At 40.6% G+C, this 20,443-nt stretch overlaps 2 protein-coding genes across 3 annotated transcripts in view; both read left to right on the top strand.

Moving 5' to 3' along the window:
* The window catches only part of LOC6651686 (segmentation protein cap'n'collar), a 33,705-nt gene extending 13,515 nt beyond the window's left edge, over positions 1-20,190 (top strand). Inside the window, exons 5-10 of one of the 2 annotated variants that reach the window (XM_023180232.2) lie at positions 9,060-9,136; positions 9,214-9,756; positions 14,376-14,831; positions 14,898-14,985; positions 18,084-19,321; positions 19,392-20,190. In XM_023180232.2, coding sequence (XP_023036000.1) covers positions 9,060-9,136; positions 9,214-9,756; positions 14,376-14,831; positions 14,898-14,985; positions 18,084-19,321; positions 19,392-19,799 — 2,810 coding nt within the window. In that variant the 3' untranslated portion in view covers positions 19,800-20,190. Of the gene's footprint in view, positions 1-9,059; positions 9,137-9,213; positions 9,757-14,375; positions 14,832-14,897; positions 14,986-15,998; positions 16,418-18,083; positions 19,322-19,391 lie in introns of those variants that run through there. The other variant, XM_023180233.2, reaches the window with a different exon arrangement.
* Positions 2,924-5,204, top strand: LOC124460292 (transmembrane GTPase fzo). Its single transcript, XM_047010824.1, has one exon. The coding sequence runs from the start codon at positions 2,952-2,954 to the stop codon at positions 5,076-5,078; it is 2,127 nt and encodes a 708-aa protein (XP_046866780.1). The 5' UTR covers positions 2,924-2,951; the 3' UTR covers positions 5,079-5,204.
* Positions 20,191-20,443: the final 253 nt, after the last annotated feature.

Raw genomic sequence — 20,443 nt, 5'->3', positions numbered from 1 at the left:
TTGTTCTCTATGATCATCTCTTAACATTGTCCTGACATATTTAAACGCCTTGTCATTCGTTTGCTACAGAGAGAGAGAGAGACAGAGAGAGGGAGAGAGGGGGAGAGGGAGATTCTCTCTTCTATTGTCATAATTAAGTTGTATACGACGGGAACCTAACCAACCGAAATGTTGCCCTTCTCTCAACCTCTCGGTGCTGTCTGTCGCCTTCCTCGCCAATCAATGCTGTTTGTTTGTTTGTCAGTACAGTTTCTAGCATCTGATTACATTTCGAGATACTTTTCAATTTGTTTTGGTCGGTTTTTTTTCTTCTTCTTCTCCATTTCAGTTTGCTTAGATATTGTTTAGCTTGTCGCGTTGACAACTTTTCGACCATGACTTGGCTAGAAAAAACCCCTTCAAAAAAAAAAAAAAGAAAAAAATGCTCTTATTCTCAATTATGTTATAGATATTTCATAGTTATAGCTTCTTAAATTTCATTATGCAATCAGTAAAGGCTGCCAAGCTACGCAAGTTTATTGACCACCACATCACATGGTAGCGATTGCTGGGAATTTAGAATTAAATCAACAGATCTTAATAAGTAGAACATAAAGCATGTGAAGCAAAGTCACACGATATATAGAAAACAGTTAAAGAATGTTTTTCTAAATTTCCTAAATTTGATCATTGTTTGAAAAAATATTAACAAATTTCATTGAGAGTCTTAAAAATGCCCCATACACTAGCTCAAGCAGCAAAAGTTTACTTCATCTTCATTATAAGAATAACTATAGACTTTCAATTTAACTTCATCCATTTCACTACTTTAAGATAATTCTGATAAAGGATTAATCTGTAGAAACAAATGAAGCCTTTGGAAATGTTCATTTAAGTTTTTTCCCCCACTATTACAACCTGTTTCGATATCCTTGAATACATATCAGAATATAGTCTCATTTTGTTGTTCTATATGGAGGCGACCTTCTTGTTGTCGGCCATTGCTCAGCACTAAAAATTTGTTGAAAAAAAAAAATGAAATAACAATAAAAAAAAGAAGAGATGATGATGAAAATTATTATAAAACAGCTGGTGCCGGCTAAACCGGTGGCGGCGGCGCACCTATTTGAGGATCTGTCTGTCTGACTGACTGTCTGTCTCTCTGTCTGTATATTTGGTGCTCTGGCCTTTGCCTTCTCAATGCAATGCAATGCTCCCTGCTGTCGTCTGGGTCTCTGTCTGGGGCAGAGAGCATAGAAATTGTTAAAATTCTACTTGGTCAGCATTACACTACAAATTTACACAAAATTTTACATGCTGGATAGAGAGGACTAAAGAAAGAGGGGGGAAAGGGGGAAATACAACTAAATGGGGCGAATGTAGGCGACTGCACACACAAACTTACACATTTTGCTGCATAATCATATCGATTTCAAGTGTTTTCGTTAGTTTTTTTTTCTTTTGGGCAAAACTAGTTGAGAATTGCATAATTCAAATGATAATTTAATTGGCCACTACTAAGCCAAGTGCTTGACCAGATGAGAGTAGTTGGTAGTTGCTTTAAGAAAGGATTATGAAAGTTTTTTGTTTCTTGTTAACATGACCCATTCATAAAGTTCATTCATCGGGTTACTACTGAATTTTGTGGCAACTCATTAGCCACCAGAGAAGTGAAAAAGAAAGAAAGAAAAATGTAAAATAATGTTTCAACTCTTTGGCCATTGGCAACAATAGAGCAAGCTAGAGCTCCAGAGTCGAATTGCCTTTTATTTTCAGCAATTTCATTGTTGACACTATCATGCCAGATCTGTCCTGTCATAATTGTTGCTCTCCTCGGATTGAGATTTGAGTTTTGCCTTTAAATGCAAGCTCATGTCATGACCAGTTAACAGCAGCTCTCGAAATTGGCTAAGAAAAAGAAAAGTGAAAACTCTTGCAAGTTCGATTAGAGATTAGTTTTGCATGGATATGTAAATATTTCAATTCCTCTTCTTTCATTTTGTTTCTTTCACCGGAAACTTCTCAAGTTTCTTCTTACTCCCGCAGCAGCAGCTTCCATTATGGTTAACGAATAATGGCGGCGGCGGCGGCGGCAATGGCAAACGCTTTGAGCATCTCGATGGCGTCGGCAACAATTTAAACTAATTAAGTTGTAATAGAAATGGACGAAGGGGGGCATATGGAGGAGCATCACTCAAGAAACCCCCAAAAAAAAAAGCAAGTTTTGGCTTGTTTCCAATATATTTCTCTCGTCCATCCAATCGAAATATTTCCTACTGTGTTTTCCCTCCTCCTATCATCTATCCAATTCACCAACAAGCGGTCGGCGGCGGCAGCTGATGTTGATGATGCTGCTAATTTTTTGAACACGGTCCGGTCGGTCGCTCGTCTGTTTTTTTGTTTCTCCTCTGCCTCTCCGTTGAATTTTTGAAGTTCACCACTTGCCGCGCTCTTGGTCTATTAGTTCAGTGGCCCATTAATGTGCATATTGCCTGCTCTTTCAATGGTCAATGTATTTCGGTTTGATTGCGGTAATTGTGTTAATTTTTTTTGGGTAAATAACTTTATTTGTTTTTGTTGCTGTTAATGCGAAGGGAAAATTTGAATGCGCTTTTTATTTGGGTCAATTGGTATTTTTGTATTTGCGGGGGAATGGGGGAACTCTAATTGGCTAGGCTTTTAGTTTTGCCAAAATTATTGAAAATTATATAAATTTAAAGAAATTAAGTTGAAATTGGTAAAATCGTTAAAATTAGCAATGAAAAATTGAAATTAAAACAGATTACAGCCTTTTAATCCCATTGAAAAGTTAATGTCACTTAATTTAAGGCAGTAACTTACTCCAATTTGAGTTGACAAATAAAATATTTTGAATGACACATGAAATATATTTTTTAAAAGTACTTTTAAAATCATATTAAGATAAAATATATATATTTTTATATTTACAAATACCGCAAAAGTAAAAAATAATGCAAGAAACGAGTGTTGACTGTACCAATTTGGCTGATTTTGTCAAAGCCAAGTCAGAGTTAAGGAATCTATTTCAAGATCTAGGCAAACATGCAGACAATATTACTGGAATGCTGCAAGAGAACTTTAAGTTCTATGATTCCGATAAGAAGGAGCAAATTCTAGATCATTTGAAGAGTTATTCCCGTAGAATTGAGAGCATTGCTTCTGTGTTGGCGAGAAAATGCTTGAAAGTTGTTTTCTTTGGACGGACTTCGAATGGCAAATCTGCTGTGATTAATGCCATGTTGCAGCAAAGGATATTGCCAAGTGCCATGGGTCATACAACGAGTTGTTTCTGCCGAGTGGCTGCCACAGAGGAGTCGATGTCATATGTTTGCCTTGATGGTAACTCCGAAAGATGGGAAATTCAATGTCTGAACCAATTTGCCAATGCCCATTCTAAGCAATGCCTTGATGCACGAGCTTTACTTCATGTTAACTTACCTAAAACGGGGAATTGTGGCTACCTTTTGCAGAATGATGTGGTGCTAATTGATACTCCGGGTGTGGATGTTACGGCTCAATTGGATGATTGTATTGATCGATATTGCTTAGATGCCGATGTTTTTGTCCTGGTGCTAAATGCCGAGTCGACGCTGTCTAGAGTGGAGCAGCAGTTCTTCACGGATGTGGGCCAGAAACTATCGAAGCCAAATCTCTTTATACTAAATAATCGCTGGGATGTTGCCTCTAGTCAAGAGCCAGAAATTGAACAGTTGGTCAGAGAGCAGCATACAGAACGTTGCCTTGAATTGCTGGGCGTGGGAATAGGAGGCGAGGGACGAGGTGTGGGTGAGGCTATGCAACGCATTTTTTATGTCTCCGCTTTGGAAGCATTGCAAATTCGTTTGGGTGTTAAAAAGAGCTTGTCACAAGACACTGAGCTCCGTTTCGAGGAGTTTCAGCAGTTTGAAAAAGAGTTTGCTAATTGCATAACAGCAAAATCCGCCATGAGAACAAAGTTCGCAAACCATTGCCTAAGCGCCCAAGAGATGCTCGAGGAACTGGATATTATTTTAATGAATCTGCAGTCGGACCTAACTGAATTAACTATGGAAAGTTTCCTAAGGAAAACCCTTTTGGCAGCCAGTTTAAAGTGCCGGGAATTGCAAATCATGCAACGGCAGCAAGAACTCAACTCGAAAGTGGAACAGCTAACCGAAGCGGCGCAACAACTTGGTGTACAGGTGCTAAACGAGCAGATCTCTCGGCTAACCACTTGGGTGCAAGACTTTCGCATGCCATTCCCAAACTCAAGCCAACACCACCACCACCAACAGCACCACCAAGATATGCGCCAGCTGAGGCATTACCAAAGCTCACTTGGTAACCATTTGGAGCAAATGATGATGAGCCAAGTACTAGAGCAACTTTCGGCTCGACTGCAACGGAAAGTGAGCCAGCTGGAAAGTGAAATGTTGGTAGAAGCACAAGTTTCTTCTTCTCCTCCACCACCATTCCAGGTGAACTACTTTGTGGATTTTCAAGGGCTGTCATCCGATTTTCAGCCTGATCTTGAGTTTCGCTTCTCGTGGGGCATTTCTGCCATTTGGCAGCGTATTCAAGGTAAAATCCTTATGCCTCCGCCAATGACCCAGGCAACCACCAATGGCCTGAAAAGGCAGGTTTTGTTAATATCTGATAATGCATCAATGGGGGCCACTCTTGTATTTGGCAGCATACTATATTATACTCTTGGCTGGCGATCTATCCTTGGCCTGGGCACTGTTGTCTCCTCAATTTATTTCTATGAGAATCTCAGCTGGTCAAGATTGGCACAAGAGTGCAGTTTTAAATCTCAGTATGTGAGATTTTTACAAAAACGTCTGCGCGGAAGGGTCCAGCAAACGGCCAGTTCGATTGGCCAACAGATGCAACAACATCTTAAGAAGTCTTTGGGAGTTTACTTCACCGAATTGGCACAGAATGGCAAAACTATCAAAGACGAACTGGAGACAACGGAAAAGCAATGGAAAAAGTTGCAGAAAAATGATTGTACATTAAAACTTCATCAAACGCAGGGCACACAACTAGCGGAGCGTCTAAGGATATTTCAAGAAACATATCTAATGGGCCACATTTGAGAATTTGAACATATTTTATATTTGGTTAAGTTTTCCTACGCTTTTGTTAACTTTTGTTGTTTGCTTAAAACTTAAATTACTTGATTAGATTGTAGATTTTCTGTACAAGAATTAAATTGAGTATAAAAAGCAGAATGAAAAACCAGTTTTGAGAGCGAGACCCCAAACGGCCAACAAAGCGTCCATGTTGGAAAAAGCAGCAAAAAAAGGCAGTTAACACTACCAGAGAGCGAGAGAGAGAGAGAGAAAACACCTTCAGGCCTGGCTAGTCAGTTGGCTCCGCCTCTGGCTCACCCACTCACACAGACACACAAGCAGCTGGCTGCGCTGCTTCTGCGCTTGCGCCACATTGCCAGGGTAGCAGCATGCTAAACATATATAGTCATCTCGCTTGCTCCTATGGCGCACTGAGTTAAGGCCAGGCTTGGGCAACGCCATTTCTCTTTTGTTTTTCCTTTGTTATGTTTGCGACGTCGACGTCAACGACTGCTGCGCTCTCTGCCACAGTGTGTGTGTGTGTGCATGTGCTTGTGCTTGTGTGTGTGTCGTCAGTCAATTGGCGCTGCCAGCAATTTAGAATCGTATTTGAATTTTTATAAACGCTCGAGTAACGCTCCAAGACTGACGCGCGCGCAGCACTTAAGCAGAAGCATAGCCATCCGCTACTACGTGGGCGTGGATACTTACTAACTAACTAACTAACTAAATGCTTAGCCAGCTCTCCACACTTTAGCAGGACACACTTTGCCAGTAGTCACAGTCATCGTCATCGTCACCTTCGATATTGAACTACAAGTCACATTGCTAAAAGAACGACGGCCAAAGTGAAGTAGTTGGTCAAAAAGAACTTTAAACATAAAACCAAAAAGAAAAACAAAAAACTTGTGTGTGAAATTGCCAAAAAAAAACCCCCCCAAAAAGCCAAAATTACAACACAAAAAAGTGAAAGTCTAAAAAAAAAAACTAAGCAACAAAAGCCCCTCTTAAGTGCCCATTGTGCGATTCTAAAAGCCTTTGCCGCGCTCTGCCTATGCCCCCCTCTCAACAAGTCACTTGAATATTGCAAAATAATAATAACGCAAAGAAATCAAAAATAAAGACAACAAAACAACAACAACAATAAAACCAAACCGACCTATTCGATATCTCAAACAATCAAAATTGTGCAAAAAATAAAAAAAAACCGACGTGTCTGTCTGCAACGTCGGCGGAAACCCTTGTGTTTGTTGTTTTCGTTGCCATTGTTGATTCTGCAACACACATACACAATTTGGCCTGTCCAAATGTTACATAATTGTCAAAGTGTTGGATAAATATCAACAACAATCAACATTTTTATTGCAACAATTTCTGTGTGTGTTCAATCTTTTGACAAAAGGCCACAGCAACAAATACAAAACTAAACGACAAAAAAAAAGTAGAGCCCCAACATACTTTTGGCGTCTATTTTGGATTATATTGTACAATTATTTCACTCCACCGCGGAGCTATTGTCAATAGTGACTTTATATTGCAATTGCACATAAAAAGGTTGGTAAAGTTTCATCTATTGTGGGTGACAATAAATTTGGGTTTTTCCTCTCCTTTTTTTTGGGTGACTTTTATTACGTATACTTGATATTTTTGAAGGCTGCCAGTAAGTGGAATACTCTAGTCTATTTTTATTCTTAATAGCTTTGTAATCAATCTTTACTTAGGGAGTAAAATATTCTAGTATATTCTAATTCTTTTTAATAGATTTGTAATGATGATTGATCAGTTTTGTAAGTGAGTTTTCGTAAATATCCAAATTTAGTTTGGTTAAATTAAGTTTTGAAACGATTCTTCTCATTTCAAGAAAAGTAATTGAACTTAAACTTGGTTTTTCAACATTGTGTACTTCAGAATCACAGCTTGTTAAATATTCTAGGACAACTTTTTAAGCTCAGTAGTCTCAATGTCTTATCTCATCACAGAAATAAGTAAAATTGATCCAATAAAGAATCCCAATGAATCAAAGTATTCTTTCTTTCAACTTTGCTTATGGTAAATTTCAGAACTCAATCAAAGAAATCTTTTTAAAACATGAAGACCTCGGAGTTAGTTTCTATCCCAATTGATACCAACGAGTTATACAAATTGTTTATAACATTTAACCCAAGTTTAGTTGGATAACCCGACGCTGTTCTATGCTTTGCCTATATACATATTAGCCCACTCCACACTCCTTCTATTTCATACCCGAATAAAAAACAACTTCCTGGTTAAAGATAAGCAAAAATCATGAAAAAGCTCGTGACATGCCAACAAAGAGGAAACTATCAACACCTTTTACCCACCACGGAAATATTATTAAACGTACAAACATACGGACAACTTACCCCGGGACATATGCATGTCGCCTAATTGTTGGTGACAGAATGCAGACAGAGAGGAGGAGAGAGACATAAATCGAATATTATTATTTTTTTGTTGTTGTCTTTTACAACAATGCGTCAAGCCAAGCAAAACAACAACAGCTACTACCAAAAGGTGGAATGAGGTAGGTCGAGGGAGGGGGAGAGATACATATATGAATATGAGAGACAAACAACAAGCCCAAAAACCATAAGTAAACAGTTCACTGAGCCGGACAACGGCCAACCCACACACACACACACACACGGACTCACGTACAAATTACCGGACTCAGTTGATGTTGTTTTTTTAAATACATATTTCTGAACACCTTTTCATAGCTCTTCACCCCAACCCACCCGGACCACAAACTGTTACCAAAAAAAAAAAAAAAAAAAAAAGAAGAACAAATTAAAGGCCAGACGGCCAAGAAGAACCTAAAATAACAGGCTAACGAAAACATGGCTAGAAGAGCAGTTGTTGGGCTTACTACACAAAATGGTTGGAATTAAAACGGGAACAAGGGAAGGGAAGAGAAAGATAGAGAGAAGAATTGGTAAAATTGGATAACGGGGGGAAGGGGGAACGTTACTGGCATTGGGAATGGGAATGTATTTTGTAACCAATCGTAAGAATAACATTCGAGGGAGTTAGATTTGGTGCCAGGCCACAAAAAACGGAAAGGAATTGTTCCATCTCTCTCGCGTTTTGTTTATTCTAATTTTGACCCTACTCAAGTGACCCGTAAAGGTCGTCGTCGTCGTAGTCGCCGTCGTCACAGCACTTGAGCTGCTCTCACTCGCTCACTTTACCTATGCATATGCCTTTTACTCTTGGCCAAGAAGTTGCGCCCCCTTTTTTTTTTGTTGTGTTTTTATCTAGATGTTTGCCCACGGCTTGGTTTTTCTCTATCCACTTGGCTTTTCCCTTTTCGTGGAATTTTCTTTATGTTTCGTTGATGTTAAGTAGTAATTTTCTGATAATGTGCCCATTTTTGCCCTTTCTGCCGAAATTCCCAATGCAAATATTTATCTATAGTCAATATTTATATTAATGGGAATCAAAATCTATTGTAAACGATATAACTATGAAAAGGGGGTAACTTCAACTTTAGTCACCAATATTTTGTGTTTAGGACTCTTAAAACTGTCAAAACTCATCATAAATTATGAATTTCGTGATGTGCTTATTGCAAATACATTTGGCCAGGCTTCCGTCAGATATAATATCTCACGTTTATGGTTATGATTATGATTAATGATGAGCAGCAAGAGCAGCTGAGTAGTTCAGATGATCGTTTCGTTTCAATAGCCATGATAAACTCCCACAGGAAAAAAAGAAAAAACAAAAAACAAACAGCTACTGTTTTGCTGTTTACCTTATTTCCATCTCGAGGGAAATATCCTATTTGATGTTAGTAAAAGTTGAGGCAGAAAATTGATCGTACTCTGGAGAGAAGATTTGGATGAAGAGGCATTTTGTTAAATGATCAAAATATTTTTAGTACAGTTTCGATTGTAACAATGCCATAGCCGCTAATAATCCTAAGAGAGTTAGTATCTTTGTATGCGTATATGAAATAATGTGAATTTTTCTTTCTTACAGGTGAATACATTCGTTTGCCTTTGGATGAGTTGCTAAACGACGTTTTGAAGCTATCGGAATTCCCTCTCGAAGACGAGGTAAGCCATGCCCACCACCTGGTCCTCTTAGGTTTAGTTTTGTGTATCTATCTATATTTCTTTCAAACTGTCTTTAGCTACCGGACGATTCGATTGCCTCTACATCTCAAGCGGCCGCTGCAGCAGCATTGAACGGTGGCAATCAGGGACAAAAGTCGCAGAAGCAACGAATTGTCTCCGAGACTGGTGAAGAATTATTGGACGATAGCGGCAACGTTGTAGTTCCATCGAAACAACCAAGGAATTCAAGCAATACCAACGATCCGACTACTAGTGATATCGGGGACGAGAATAGTTTCTCGGTCAGCGATTTTGAGGATTTACAAAACTCTGTGGGCTCGCCCTTGTTTGATTTAGATGAGGACGCCAAAAAGGAGCTAGACGAGATGTTGCAATCAACGGCATCGCCCTATCACCATCCCCATGGCCATCATCATGCCGGCCATCCACATCCCCATACGCATCATCATCATGCCCATGCCCATCATGCGGCTGCGGCAGCAGCGGCTCACCAACGTGCCGTCCAGGCCAACTATCCGAGTGTGAGTGTGGGCAGCGGCACCGCCAGCGCCTTTCAACGTCAACCAACTGCTGGCGGTTTTCATCATGGACACCATCAGGTAAGCCATCACAATAAATATAATGATGATACGATCCTTATATATACATACATATACATACGAACATATAACATTTTATTGAACTTGCGGATGCTCTGCCATTTCAAGGGCCCCCGAGCATCCGTTCCCATCTGATCCACGTTGGCCGTTGCTGTAGAGATACATATGTATATACAGACCTACACTTAGCTGTACCCATGTAGTATATAACCATTCAAGGATCATTTGCACGTCTTTTTGGAGTGTTTTCTTCTCATCTTGGATCGGTTTTTTTTTCTTTCAGTTTTTATTTTTTTGCCTTTTCTTTTTTATTTCTTGTTCTTTATTGTCGTCTCTTCACTTTGGCCCGTTCTCGAGGCACTTGATCTTGGGCTGCTCTCGTGTTTATTGTTGTTGTTCTTTTCATAATTTTTTGTCTTCTTCTCTTTTTCTTTTTTTGATTTCATATTTGTTATTTGTACAAAGCTTCAAATCGGGTTGTACATGCCTGGCCTATCTCTCGCTACCCCATCTCCCCCCGCCAGCGTCCATTCACCATCCCAGCATCTCCTCGATGCTGTTCCCCCAGGTCCATTCCATTCCATCCATCCATCCGCTTTTAAGTTCGTCATTCAAGACCAAGTTGTGGTTGTTGTTGGCCTGGCTTTTGGGCTTTTGTTGTAACTGCCTCATCAAAAATGTTTCGAGACGAATGCGAGCAATGAAATTTTCAATATACCTACATCAGAGGCGTGCAATCAGAATTCTTCCCAGGGTAAATGATAAAGAGAATGTAGAGACCTAAAGGGTGACGGTTGGATCTGAAATATGTCTAACTTACTGATCGAAATACAAGTTAATATCTGATTTGGATATTTTCCCCTCTTTTGGGTCATGCCTCTGCTATATAACCAATCACCATTTTGAATTCTCCTGCTTCCCTCTTCAGGTCTCTGAAGATCTCAAAAAAGAAACAAGATTCTTCTTCTGCGTTTTGTTTGCTTAGCAGCCAACAGGTTGGTTAAAAGAATGTCGGGTTTTTTAGTTGCAACATTTTAAACTTGGCCAGAAACAAAACGAAAAAACAAATGGGCTTACAAAAACTCTGCATCTCTCTCGTATGAATGAAATGCAAATTGTGACCTGAGTGCGGCTACCAAACCAAAGTCATCTAACAAGAGGAATGACAAAAGATCGACACACACACATTGAGAGAAAGAGAGGGAGATGGTTAGAGGCGACCCTCACATGGCAGTCATGAAGTCAGCGGCAATTACCATAAAATCTTTTGTACCCGGTAGCTACAACTGCGGTCAACCCAAGATAGGGATTAGCTTCGAGACTTAGGAATACCGTTTCATTTCGTTTCGTTGCGTTTGATGTGGTCCGTGTGGCACAGCAGGTTGTTGCCACGCTGTGGCAGGTTGCAAAGCCATTTAATGAGCCCGATGATCTCTTTTTGTCTTTCGCAGAAAGAATACAAATCCTTTCCTTTTCTTATGTTTGCGCATCCTTTGGGGATTTCAATTGTTGTTAGACAGAAAGTGTCATTAGTCAGACTACTCGGGGTGGGGGAGACTAGCGGCAGCTTTAAAGTCTTTAGTCTCTCTAGGCCTAGGATGATCAGGGCGATAATCATCATGATGATCATCATCATTATGATCATTATGTAATGTGTGAAGTAGCAACTTCCTGATAACATTTAATTTGCAATTTTCTGCACTCTTAGGGAGTATTTGGTTGTTTTTGCCGCTGCTGCTGCTGCTGCTGCTGCTGCTAATTGCAATCACAAAAAAAAACGTCGCTTGGACAGAGGCTTAAGCTTCTCTTGGTGGCTGGTGACGGCGCTTGCCTTGATTACTGCCGCTGCCACTTGACTTTTCCGCGTGGCCAAGTGTTTATTGAATTCGGTGGCATTTGCGACGTTTCCCTCCGCATCGCTCCCCTGCAGAGCCCTCCAATCTTTCTTCTTAGCTCGGCTTGATTGCATCTTTCGAGGCGGTAGCTGTGGCAGCCCCTGCAATTAAATCTCCATTTAGCTTACGCGAATCATACAACAGCAGCAAACAAAAAAAAGTACATTTTAATGTCTCCCCCTCCGAGTCTTTCCCTCCCGCCACTCGCCACTAACCTTCCCTCCGCCTCTCATTTGCCTTAATCGCCGCCGCGTACAGCTTTAATTATGTGAATTTTAAATATTTGCAAAGAGCTTAGCGCAAAATCAGCGCACAACAAAAAAAAAAAAAGAAAAAACTTTATTAATTATTTTACAGCTTCTCTGTTGTTTTTTTATTCTCGTTTTTTTGTCGTTGATTTTTCTTGTGTACGTTTTTAATTCAATTTTATGTAAACAGTTTTCAAGATGATGAACTCCCCTCCACTCCCTCCTCCACCTGTCACACACACACACTCACACACAGAGATACACATAAATCAAATTAATGACAACAAATCAACCATAAAAAAATATTAGTTGCTACGCGTTGGCCATAACATATAACAAAATCTATCAACTTTTGTGATTCCCCCTCTGACGTCTGCCTTGCTCTTGAGTTGTAGAACTTTTTCTGAGGTTTAGCTATGAATTCAAAATCTTGAAATTCCTGAAAGTTTAGTGTTAAAACAATCGTTCTGTAGTGATTTGTCGGCTATTCGGATTCGGCTTAACATCACAACTAATTTAATTTAGAATGTATTGTTTTATTTTGCGCTGAGTTGAGAATCTAAATGTGCATGTTCGCTAATGAAATGAAAGGTTAAGAACCTAAACCTATACTTAGTTATTGGTTACACAATTGAAACTGGAAATAGAAACATGCAAATTGTTTGAGATTTATTGCTCCCTCTCTAACTCTTTTCTATTGTTAATCCGATTCTTGAATGAAAGCCAGCTCGGGACTATGACTGAAATCGGTTTGTTACTACAGATATTGGAGAGAATATATTCTTGTCTATGTGTGTGTGTGTGTGTATATACTGAGATTTTTGCTACCGTATCTAAGCCGTTGTGGTTGTTGCGTGTGAAACGTAATGAAAACACAATGTCCAGTAAGTTGGCTGACAAAAACTAACACCAGAAGTTAATGACAAGACAGTGACAATTGAAATTATATATATGAAGTCTACATACACACACACACACACACATACATGGCGACATAGACTGCAACTGGCTTAAGTAAACGCCCAATGCCCGTTTACCTGATTTTTTTTTCCGTTGGCCATCGTTTGTTGTCGTCTTACCTGTTTGCTCAGGAGCGTGTTAAAGCATTCATTAGATGCACACACACACACATACTGACAGACTGATGCTGTTTGTTCAGCCTCTCACCCATACATATGTACATGTTGTTGCCTCTTTTGTACTTATATCTTTGGCTACTGCCAGTCAATGTGCCGACCGACCAGTCGATCAGGCCGGAGAGTCCGCGTTTAAGCCCGAAAACGCATCACACGACAACTCAACGTCAACGCGCTAAGGAGTCAGTCATCCGCCGGCAAAAGAAAGAAACAAACAGCATTTTGCGCCGTGTTTTTTCTTTTTTATTTCGTATATTATTCGATCGATTTGGTTTTACACCTACTTAATGATCGGTCCGCGTTTTTTTGGTTGATTTTTATCTCAATGTCAATGTCATCTGTTGTTGCTGTTGCTGCTGCTGCTTCGTCGTTGTGTATCAAAGTGCATCAGCGTCCATTTGGATCTTTTAGGTAGATCTTAATTGCTTTTGAGGTGTTTTACGAAGACGCCAAGTGAAAACTGATCAATTGACTTTTCGTTTCTTCGTTGCGAGTGAGTGAGTGAGTGACACCTCCTACGCCTACGCCTGAGAGTATGCAGTGTCTCTGAAGCTCTTCTGGAATTAGTTGTATAAATAAATAAATAAACTTTGCTGTGTCTGTGGTGTGTGTGTGATAATTAAGAATAACAAAAGACAGCCTAATGAAGCCATAGTTGTAGTCGCAGTTGCACGATCTCCACTAGCCACGTTGCCTGCCATAGCCAGCCCTGTCGATCATCAGCCGAAAGATATATGTACATATATATACACACAAAAGCCACAGATACGGACAGACCGACTCGACTGACAGAGACGTACATCGATGGCAAAGATTTACAGAAACCTTTTTACAGCAACGATCCAACGAACGACCGCTGGCTGAGCCAATTGTCAATTTGAAAGATATGAATTTTATTTCAATTTCATGTTGATCGATCTTGGCTCTCCAGCAATAATAACAACAGCAACAGCTTCGACAACGTCGACGACGACGACGACTCAAATCGCCAGATTGATACATTGTGCACGTTTTTTGGCTTACCCCCAGAGACAAGATTTTGTTATTTTTTTTTTCTTTTTACTTGTAGCGCAATTTGAATTTAGAGTTTTTGGTTTTTTTTTTCCCTCCCCTCGTGTTGTCTTTTATTGTTGAACAGTTTGATTTCTACAGAATTCCGAAACGAACTCTCTTGCGACTGATGATTGATCGCTTATTTATATAGATTTCATAATTCCCAGCTCCAGCTCCAGCTCCTCCAGTCTGTCGCTCTCTCACTTTTTGTGAAATACCCTTCTCACCTTGTTAATACATCAACAACAACAAGAATTTAAATTAATCATTCTCCTTTTCAATTGCAGAGCCGCATGCCGCGACTGAATCGCAGTGTCTCAATGGAACGTCTTCAGGACTTTGCAACTTACTTTAGTCCAATTCCCAATATGGATATGGCACCATATCCTCATTATCCAAGCTATTCGTATCAGAGTCCAACAAGTGGTGCCCCAACCGCTCAGCATCCATCCACTCAATACGGACATGGTGGTGCATTGCAGCCGCCACCACCACCACCGCCGCACCATCATCATGGACATCATGCAGCCGCCGCTGCGGCCATGTTGCATCCAACTTCCGCTCTGGGCGATATATGCTCATCTGCGACTGGCCAGCCGCATTATGGCCACAATTTGGGTTCGGCTGTATCGTCGAGCATGCACTTGACCAACTCTAGCCATGAGGCTGATGCTGGAGCTGCCGCAGCAGCTGCTGTTGCCGGCAATGCTTATAAAATGGAACACGACATTATGTACTACGGGGTAAGCTTTACGATCTTATGTATTTGGAGGAATTTTCTAATAATGTAATCCTTATTTAATTTGTAGAACGCTTCTTCGGACATTAATCAAACGGATGGTTTTATGAATTCCATTTTCACTGATGAGGATTTACATCTTATGGACATGAATGAGAGTAAGTACCATAACATAATCTTTAGGGGGGTTTAATGGGAGTCTCCACAAGACAGGATTGGACTTTGAATTGTTGTTACAAAGTGCCAAGAACTATTTTTTTATAGAAAATTCTCAACTCAGATTCAATCATCTCAATCGAATAGGTTTTAAAGGGGGGTTTGTTTTTGAAAAAAGCTAAAAAGCTTTTATTTTAAATAATCAACAAAGTCAAATGCGCAACACTTTTTGAGCTTTTGTTGAGCTTTCACTCAAGAATCTGACTCAAAACAAACCTGGCAAAGCGCGTGCGCAGGTAACTACTTAACATAAAAAAAAAAAATAAAAAATTCTGAGTGAATGAATGGAGAGAACATTTGGATTTCGTTCGGCCTCGTCGTCTCAAATAAGAATCGTTTTTTTGTCGTTTTCATTTGCGATGATTATCATAAAAGACCAACAAAAATCGTACTACAGAGAAACTTCTATATAACGTAAAACTTAACATAAAGAAATTTTGTTTAAGTGACTTTGAAAAACCTTGATATTATGAGATTTTTCATACAAGAATTCTTTATAACTATAACGAACAATTTTTGAGTCTGAAAGTCTTTACATAGCGAAGCAACGAAAATAAAATAAGGCAATACGAATTGATGACGTCAGTACTACGGGTTCTTATTACCGATGTGTTTTGAACAGAAATACAGTCGACATTGTTGAGGAGGATGAAAAAGGTTGAGAGCGTTATCACTGCCAAAAAAAGCTAAACAAATGATTGAAGAGCTCCGAACTTCTCTTGAGGCACAGGAAGCTATACCAAAAAGTGCATTCGATAGCTTAGCATCTCTTGAGAAAAGATACAACGAAAAATGTTCCCTTCATATTCGTCATATCGAGGTTTCACAGTATTTGTTTAAATTTGAGTGGCTTATCTCACCCACTCACTCGTTCGCTCACTCACTCAATTTCTGGCGACACTGCCGCCGCCACGAGACAGCGTTAAAAAAAAGTCTCATTCCAATACGAACAATCGATGTCGATAGTAAAGTAAATATTAGACGCAGAAATAGAAATAACCCTAAAAATACAATAAAAAGAATTTTTGAAAATAATTGTTACAATAAAGTCCAATTAATTGGAAAACGATTGCGTCCGAAAGCCGCCATTATTATTAACTAAAACAATTAGCATAAATAACCTAATAAAATAATGACGCATTTGGCATACAATTTCAATTAGAGCCAAACACGAATACGAAATTTGAATTTAGAACAGTTGATGACGCGCGTGTATGTGTGCATTTAAGTGTGTGTGTGTGTGTGTGTAAATGCGAGAAAATAACTCGAACCGCTGGGAAAATTGAAAACGAAAACCAACCGAAACACAAACCAACGAAACCAAAACGAATTTCCGTCCTTTCATAGACAATACCACCGCCATAAAATCAACAGGTGAGAGTGATGTATGTATGGGAATATATGGGCTAAGATAGAAGGTGGCCAGAGGGAGGATCTATCTTGTGGGTGGGTGGCGGTAGTGTTTTATTTTCAGCCCCCAATGATGGGCAAAAGAAAAATCAGAAATATTACGCTAACCGAAATCGTCGCTGTCGCCGTCGCCGCTGCCGCCGAGTACAATTTTTTTCATTAGTCATGCCGCACGGTGCGATCATTCCAATCTCTTTTGGCGGCCCTCGCCCCCCACGCTCCTCCCTTCAGGCACACAAATTATTGTTGTTGTTTTTGTTGCTGCTGCTGCTGATATCAGCGGAAAGAACATTTGCTCGCTCTCCCTCTCAGTAACTTGGAGCTCTATTGACCCTCTCTCTCCGCTCTCTCTCTTCTGCTGTCCACCTAATGCGCGCTCAGCAAGTTTTTGCCGTTGCTTTTTGCTGTTTACTATTTTTAAACTGCTGAGTCATCATTTTCGAAACAATAACGTTAAGCAAAATAAAATACAAATAAGAACAAGAAATAAAAAAAAAAAGCTTTGCGTAAGATGAGAACTGAAAAGCTGTCTAGAATATCTAATGCACGTTGAATGTTCATACATACAAATATACATACATACATAGTTTTTGCGAAATTTATTTAAATAACTTTAGTTTCTTCGTTTTGGCCAAAACCTAACAATTCTGTGAAACGTGTCAGTAAGCCACCTCCGATTTTGGCACAGTTAGAACTAAAGCTTTATCGTATCTCCCGTTATTCGTGGCATATTTAATGCATTCGCCACTTTGCCACGCTCGCTGATAACTCAAACGAACGTCTCGACATTGTGTAGATGAGGTTTATATATTGTATGTATTTGTATTTCTGCCCAGTCATCAATGTTTATGGGCTTGACCTTGTCCATATAGATGTACTTATATATACATATATTCCTCTGACTATACATATATTTATATAGGCTTCCCTAATCAGCTTACGATTCGATTTGCCTAATTAAATGAAAAGTGGCTTTTAATCCTAAATTGTCACAGCGTAGACGGTGATTAGCCAACAATCAGTATGTATTACGTTACCCTACAGTTTAGATTTTAAGTATTTTAGGGACAACTAAATATTTTCAACTTGTGTAATATTTGATAATTTAGTGAAACGATCAAAAATAGCATAAATCGAATTACTTAATCACTATTCAAGTATAAACCAATGATAAACTTTCCTATACTTTGTTTAAAAAAACGAAAGCAGCAGGTTTCCCCAAAAGAAAAGTAAGGCACGTTTGGTTTACTGATTTCTTGTGATAAGATAAAGCTCGACAAAACTTTGATATTGCGTCTCTGAACTGCGTAAATGAAGAAGAAGTCTTACCCAAAAAACAAAATGAAAACTTACTCTCATTTCATTATGTCGTGAGAATATTGCAAAATGAATTCGTGCGGTTGAAGGCGGAGGCGGTTTTTATCTGTCAGATAAGGGCCCACGAATACGAATATGATAAGCGAAATGAAATATAAGAAATGACTCGGCACTCTTTTGCGACCGTGTGTTTCTACTAATACATTTTTTTGCTGACTAACAATCAATCGAATGAATATTTCTGATAAGGATTACCCTACCAATCATATAATTGGTATTAATACATTTCTCTCTTTTACTCTTGTGCTTCTAGGCTTCTGTCGGATGGTAGACAATAGCACCAGCAACAACTCATCTGTTTTGGGATTGCCCAGTGGTGGTGGTCATGGCAGCACAGCTCTGGCCGCTGGTGGTAATCATCCGAACGGCGCTAATGCAGCAACTGTCGGTGGTGTTGCCTCTATGAGCGCTGGTGGTTCAGTTGTCGGTGCTACGGGCATGACTGCTGATTTATTAGCCAGTGGTGGTGGAGCTGGCGCTCAGGGCGGTAGTGGTGATCGTTTGGACTCATCCAGTGACAGTGCCGTCAGTTCGATGGGCTCTGAGCGTGTTCCATCGCTCTCGGATGGTGAGTGGGGTGAGGGCAGTGACTCAGCCCAGGACTATCATCAGGGCAAATACGGCGGACCATATGACTTTAGTTACAACAATACACGCATTAGCACAGCCACCCGCCAGCCGCCGGTGGCCCAGAAGAAGCATCAACTATATGGCAAGCGAGATCCCCACAAGCAAACGCCAAGTGCTCTGCCGCCTACAGCGCCGCCAGCAGCGCCAACGACGGCCCAGAATATCAAGTACGAGTACGATGCCGGCTATGGGGGCATGACAAATCCTGGACCAGGAGCTGCTGCCTTGCAGCATAATAGTGGCGAGGCTGGCGCTATGGGACCAGCTCTGTCCAAAGAATTTCATCATCAGCAACCCTATGGCATGGGTGCCAGCAACAGTTTCCCCGGAGATTACGCGACCAGGCCATCGCCTCGTACCTCTCAGGATATTGTCCAACTAAATCATACTTACTCGTTGCCCCAGGGCAGTGGATCGCTCCCCAGACCTCAGGCCCGTGACAAGAAGACGATGCCGGCAACCAAAAACATGTCGAAGGGAGCTGCAGCTGCTGCCAGTAGCGCCGTCTCCGAAGAGGAGCATCTGACGCGCGACGAGAAGCGCGCCAGATCCATTAACATACCCATACCTGTGACCGAAATTATTAATTTGCCAATGGATGAGTTCAATGAGCGTCTTTCCAAATATGATCTGAATGAGAATCAGTTATCGCTCATCCGGGACATTCGTCGCCGTGGCAAAAACAAGGTGGCCGCTCAGAATTGTCGCAAACGCAAGTTGGACCAGATTCTTACACTGGAGGATGAGGTTCATGCAGTGGTGAAGCGCAAGTCGCAATTGAACAATGATCGCGATCAACTGGAGGCCGAGCGTAAACGCATTTCCAATAAATTTGCCATGCTGCATCGTCATGTGTTCCAGGTAAGTGATGACCACTTGAAAGGGTTCTCAAGATTATCATGGATAATTTCACCATTGTCTTGTCTTGCAGTATCTACGAGATCCCGAAGGCAATCCCTGCTCTCCAGCAGACTACAGTCTGCAGCAGGCAGCCGATGGTTCTGTGTACTTGTTGCCACGTGATAAAACCGATAGCAACAGCACCTCAACTAGTGCATCCAGTTCAGTGTCTGCAACAGGTGGACCACCAACATCATCTAGTGGCAGTGGATTAAATGGGCATGGGCCTTCACAGGCTCCGTTGCATAGTCATGGTCAGCATCATCAAGGACAAGTGCAACATGTGGCCAATGGCGTGGCCATGTCGCAGCAGCAGCAATCACGACTGCCGCCGCACCTTCAACAGCAACAGGCACCGCATCATCATCATCTCCATCAACAACAACAACAGGCACATCCACAACAACCGGGCCAACAGCAGCAGCATCACAAGGAATGAAAGTGTCTGCTGCGAATTGCCGCAACGACGAGCTGGTTGACTAATTTCCAGAGCGAGCAACATCGCTCCGAACAGCAGCATCAGCAGCAGCAGCAGTACGATTACCGTTACGATTTCTTCAACAACAGTTACTTGTATTACTGAGCAGCGACTCAGCGGTATTGCCGTTTCGTGGACTTTCCTCATTCTTCTTCATTGTTTGTTTCTCTGCAGTGGCTGTAGCTGTGGTGGCTGAAGGCGATTGTACGATCGACTGGTATGGAAAGTCTGCAACATGTTGCTGGCAACATATGTTGCTCCCCTCAAACGCTGAGGAAGCATTAACAGAAACAATTGAATTCGTTTCGTTTCGTCTAACTGCACATTAAATTTTCTTCTTAATTTTTCTTTTACTTAGTCAACATGATTGTTATTTATTTTGTAATTAATTAATTATTTTGCTTTTGCTCTTGCTCTTTTTTTTCGATTAATTCTCGAGTCTGCGCAACTGTTACTAGATCAGCTTAATTCTTTCTTGTGATACACACACACACACGCGCTCTAAAAATTTAGTTACTTTTTCGTTTTCGATTCGTTAATTTTTTAAATCAACAATCAGTTTACCAGCACCACATACACAGAGAGAAATACTTATCAACGCGTCG

This window comes from Drosophila willistoni, chromosome 3R (genome assembly GCF_018902025.1).
Source record: "Drosophila willistoni isolate 14030-0811.24 chromosome 3R, UCI_dwil_1.1, whole genome shotgun sequence".
Lineage (NCBI taxonomy): Eukaryota > Metazoa > Arthropoda > Insecta > Diptera > Drosophilidae > Drosophila > Drosophila willistoni.
Note: the sequence above shows the minus strand (reverse complement) of the source record. Positions and strands in the feature narration are given on the sequence as shown.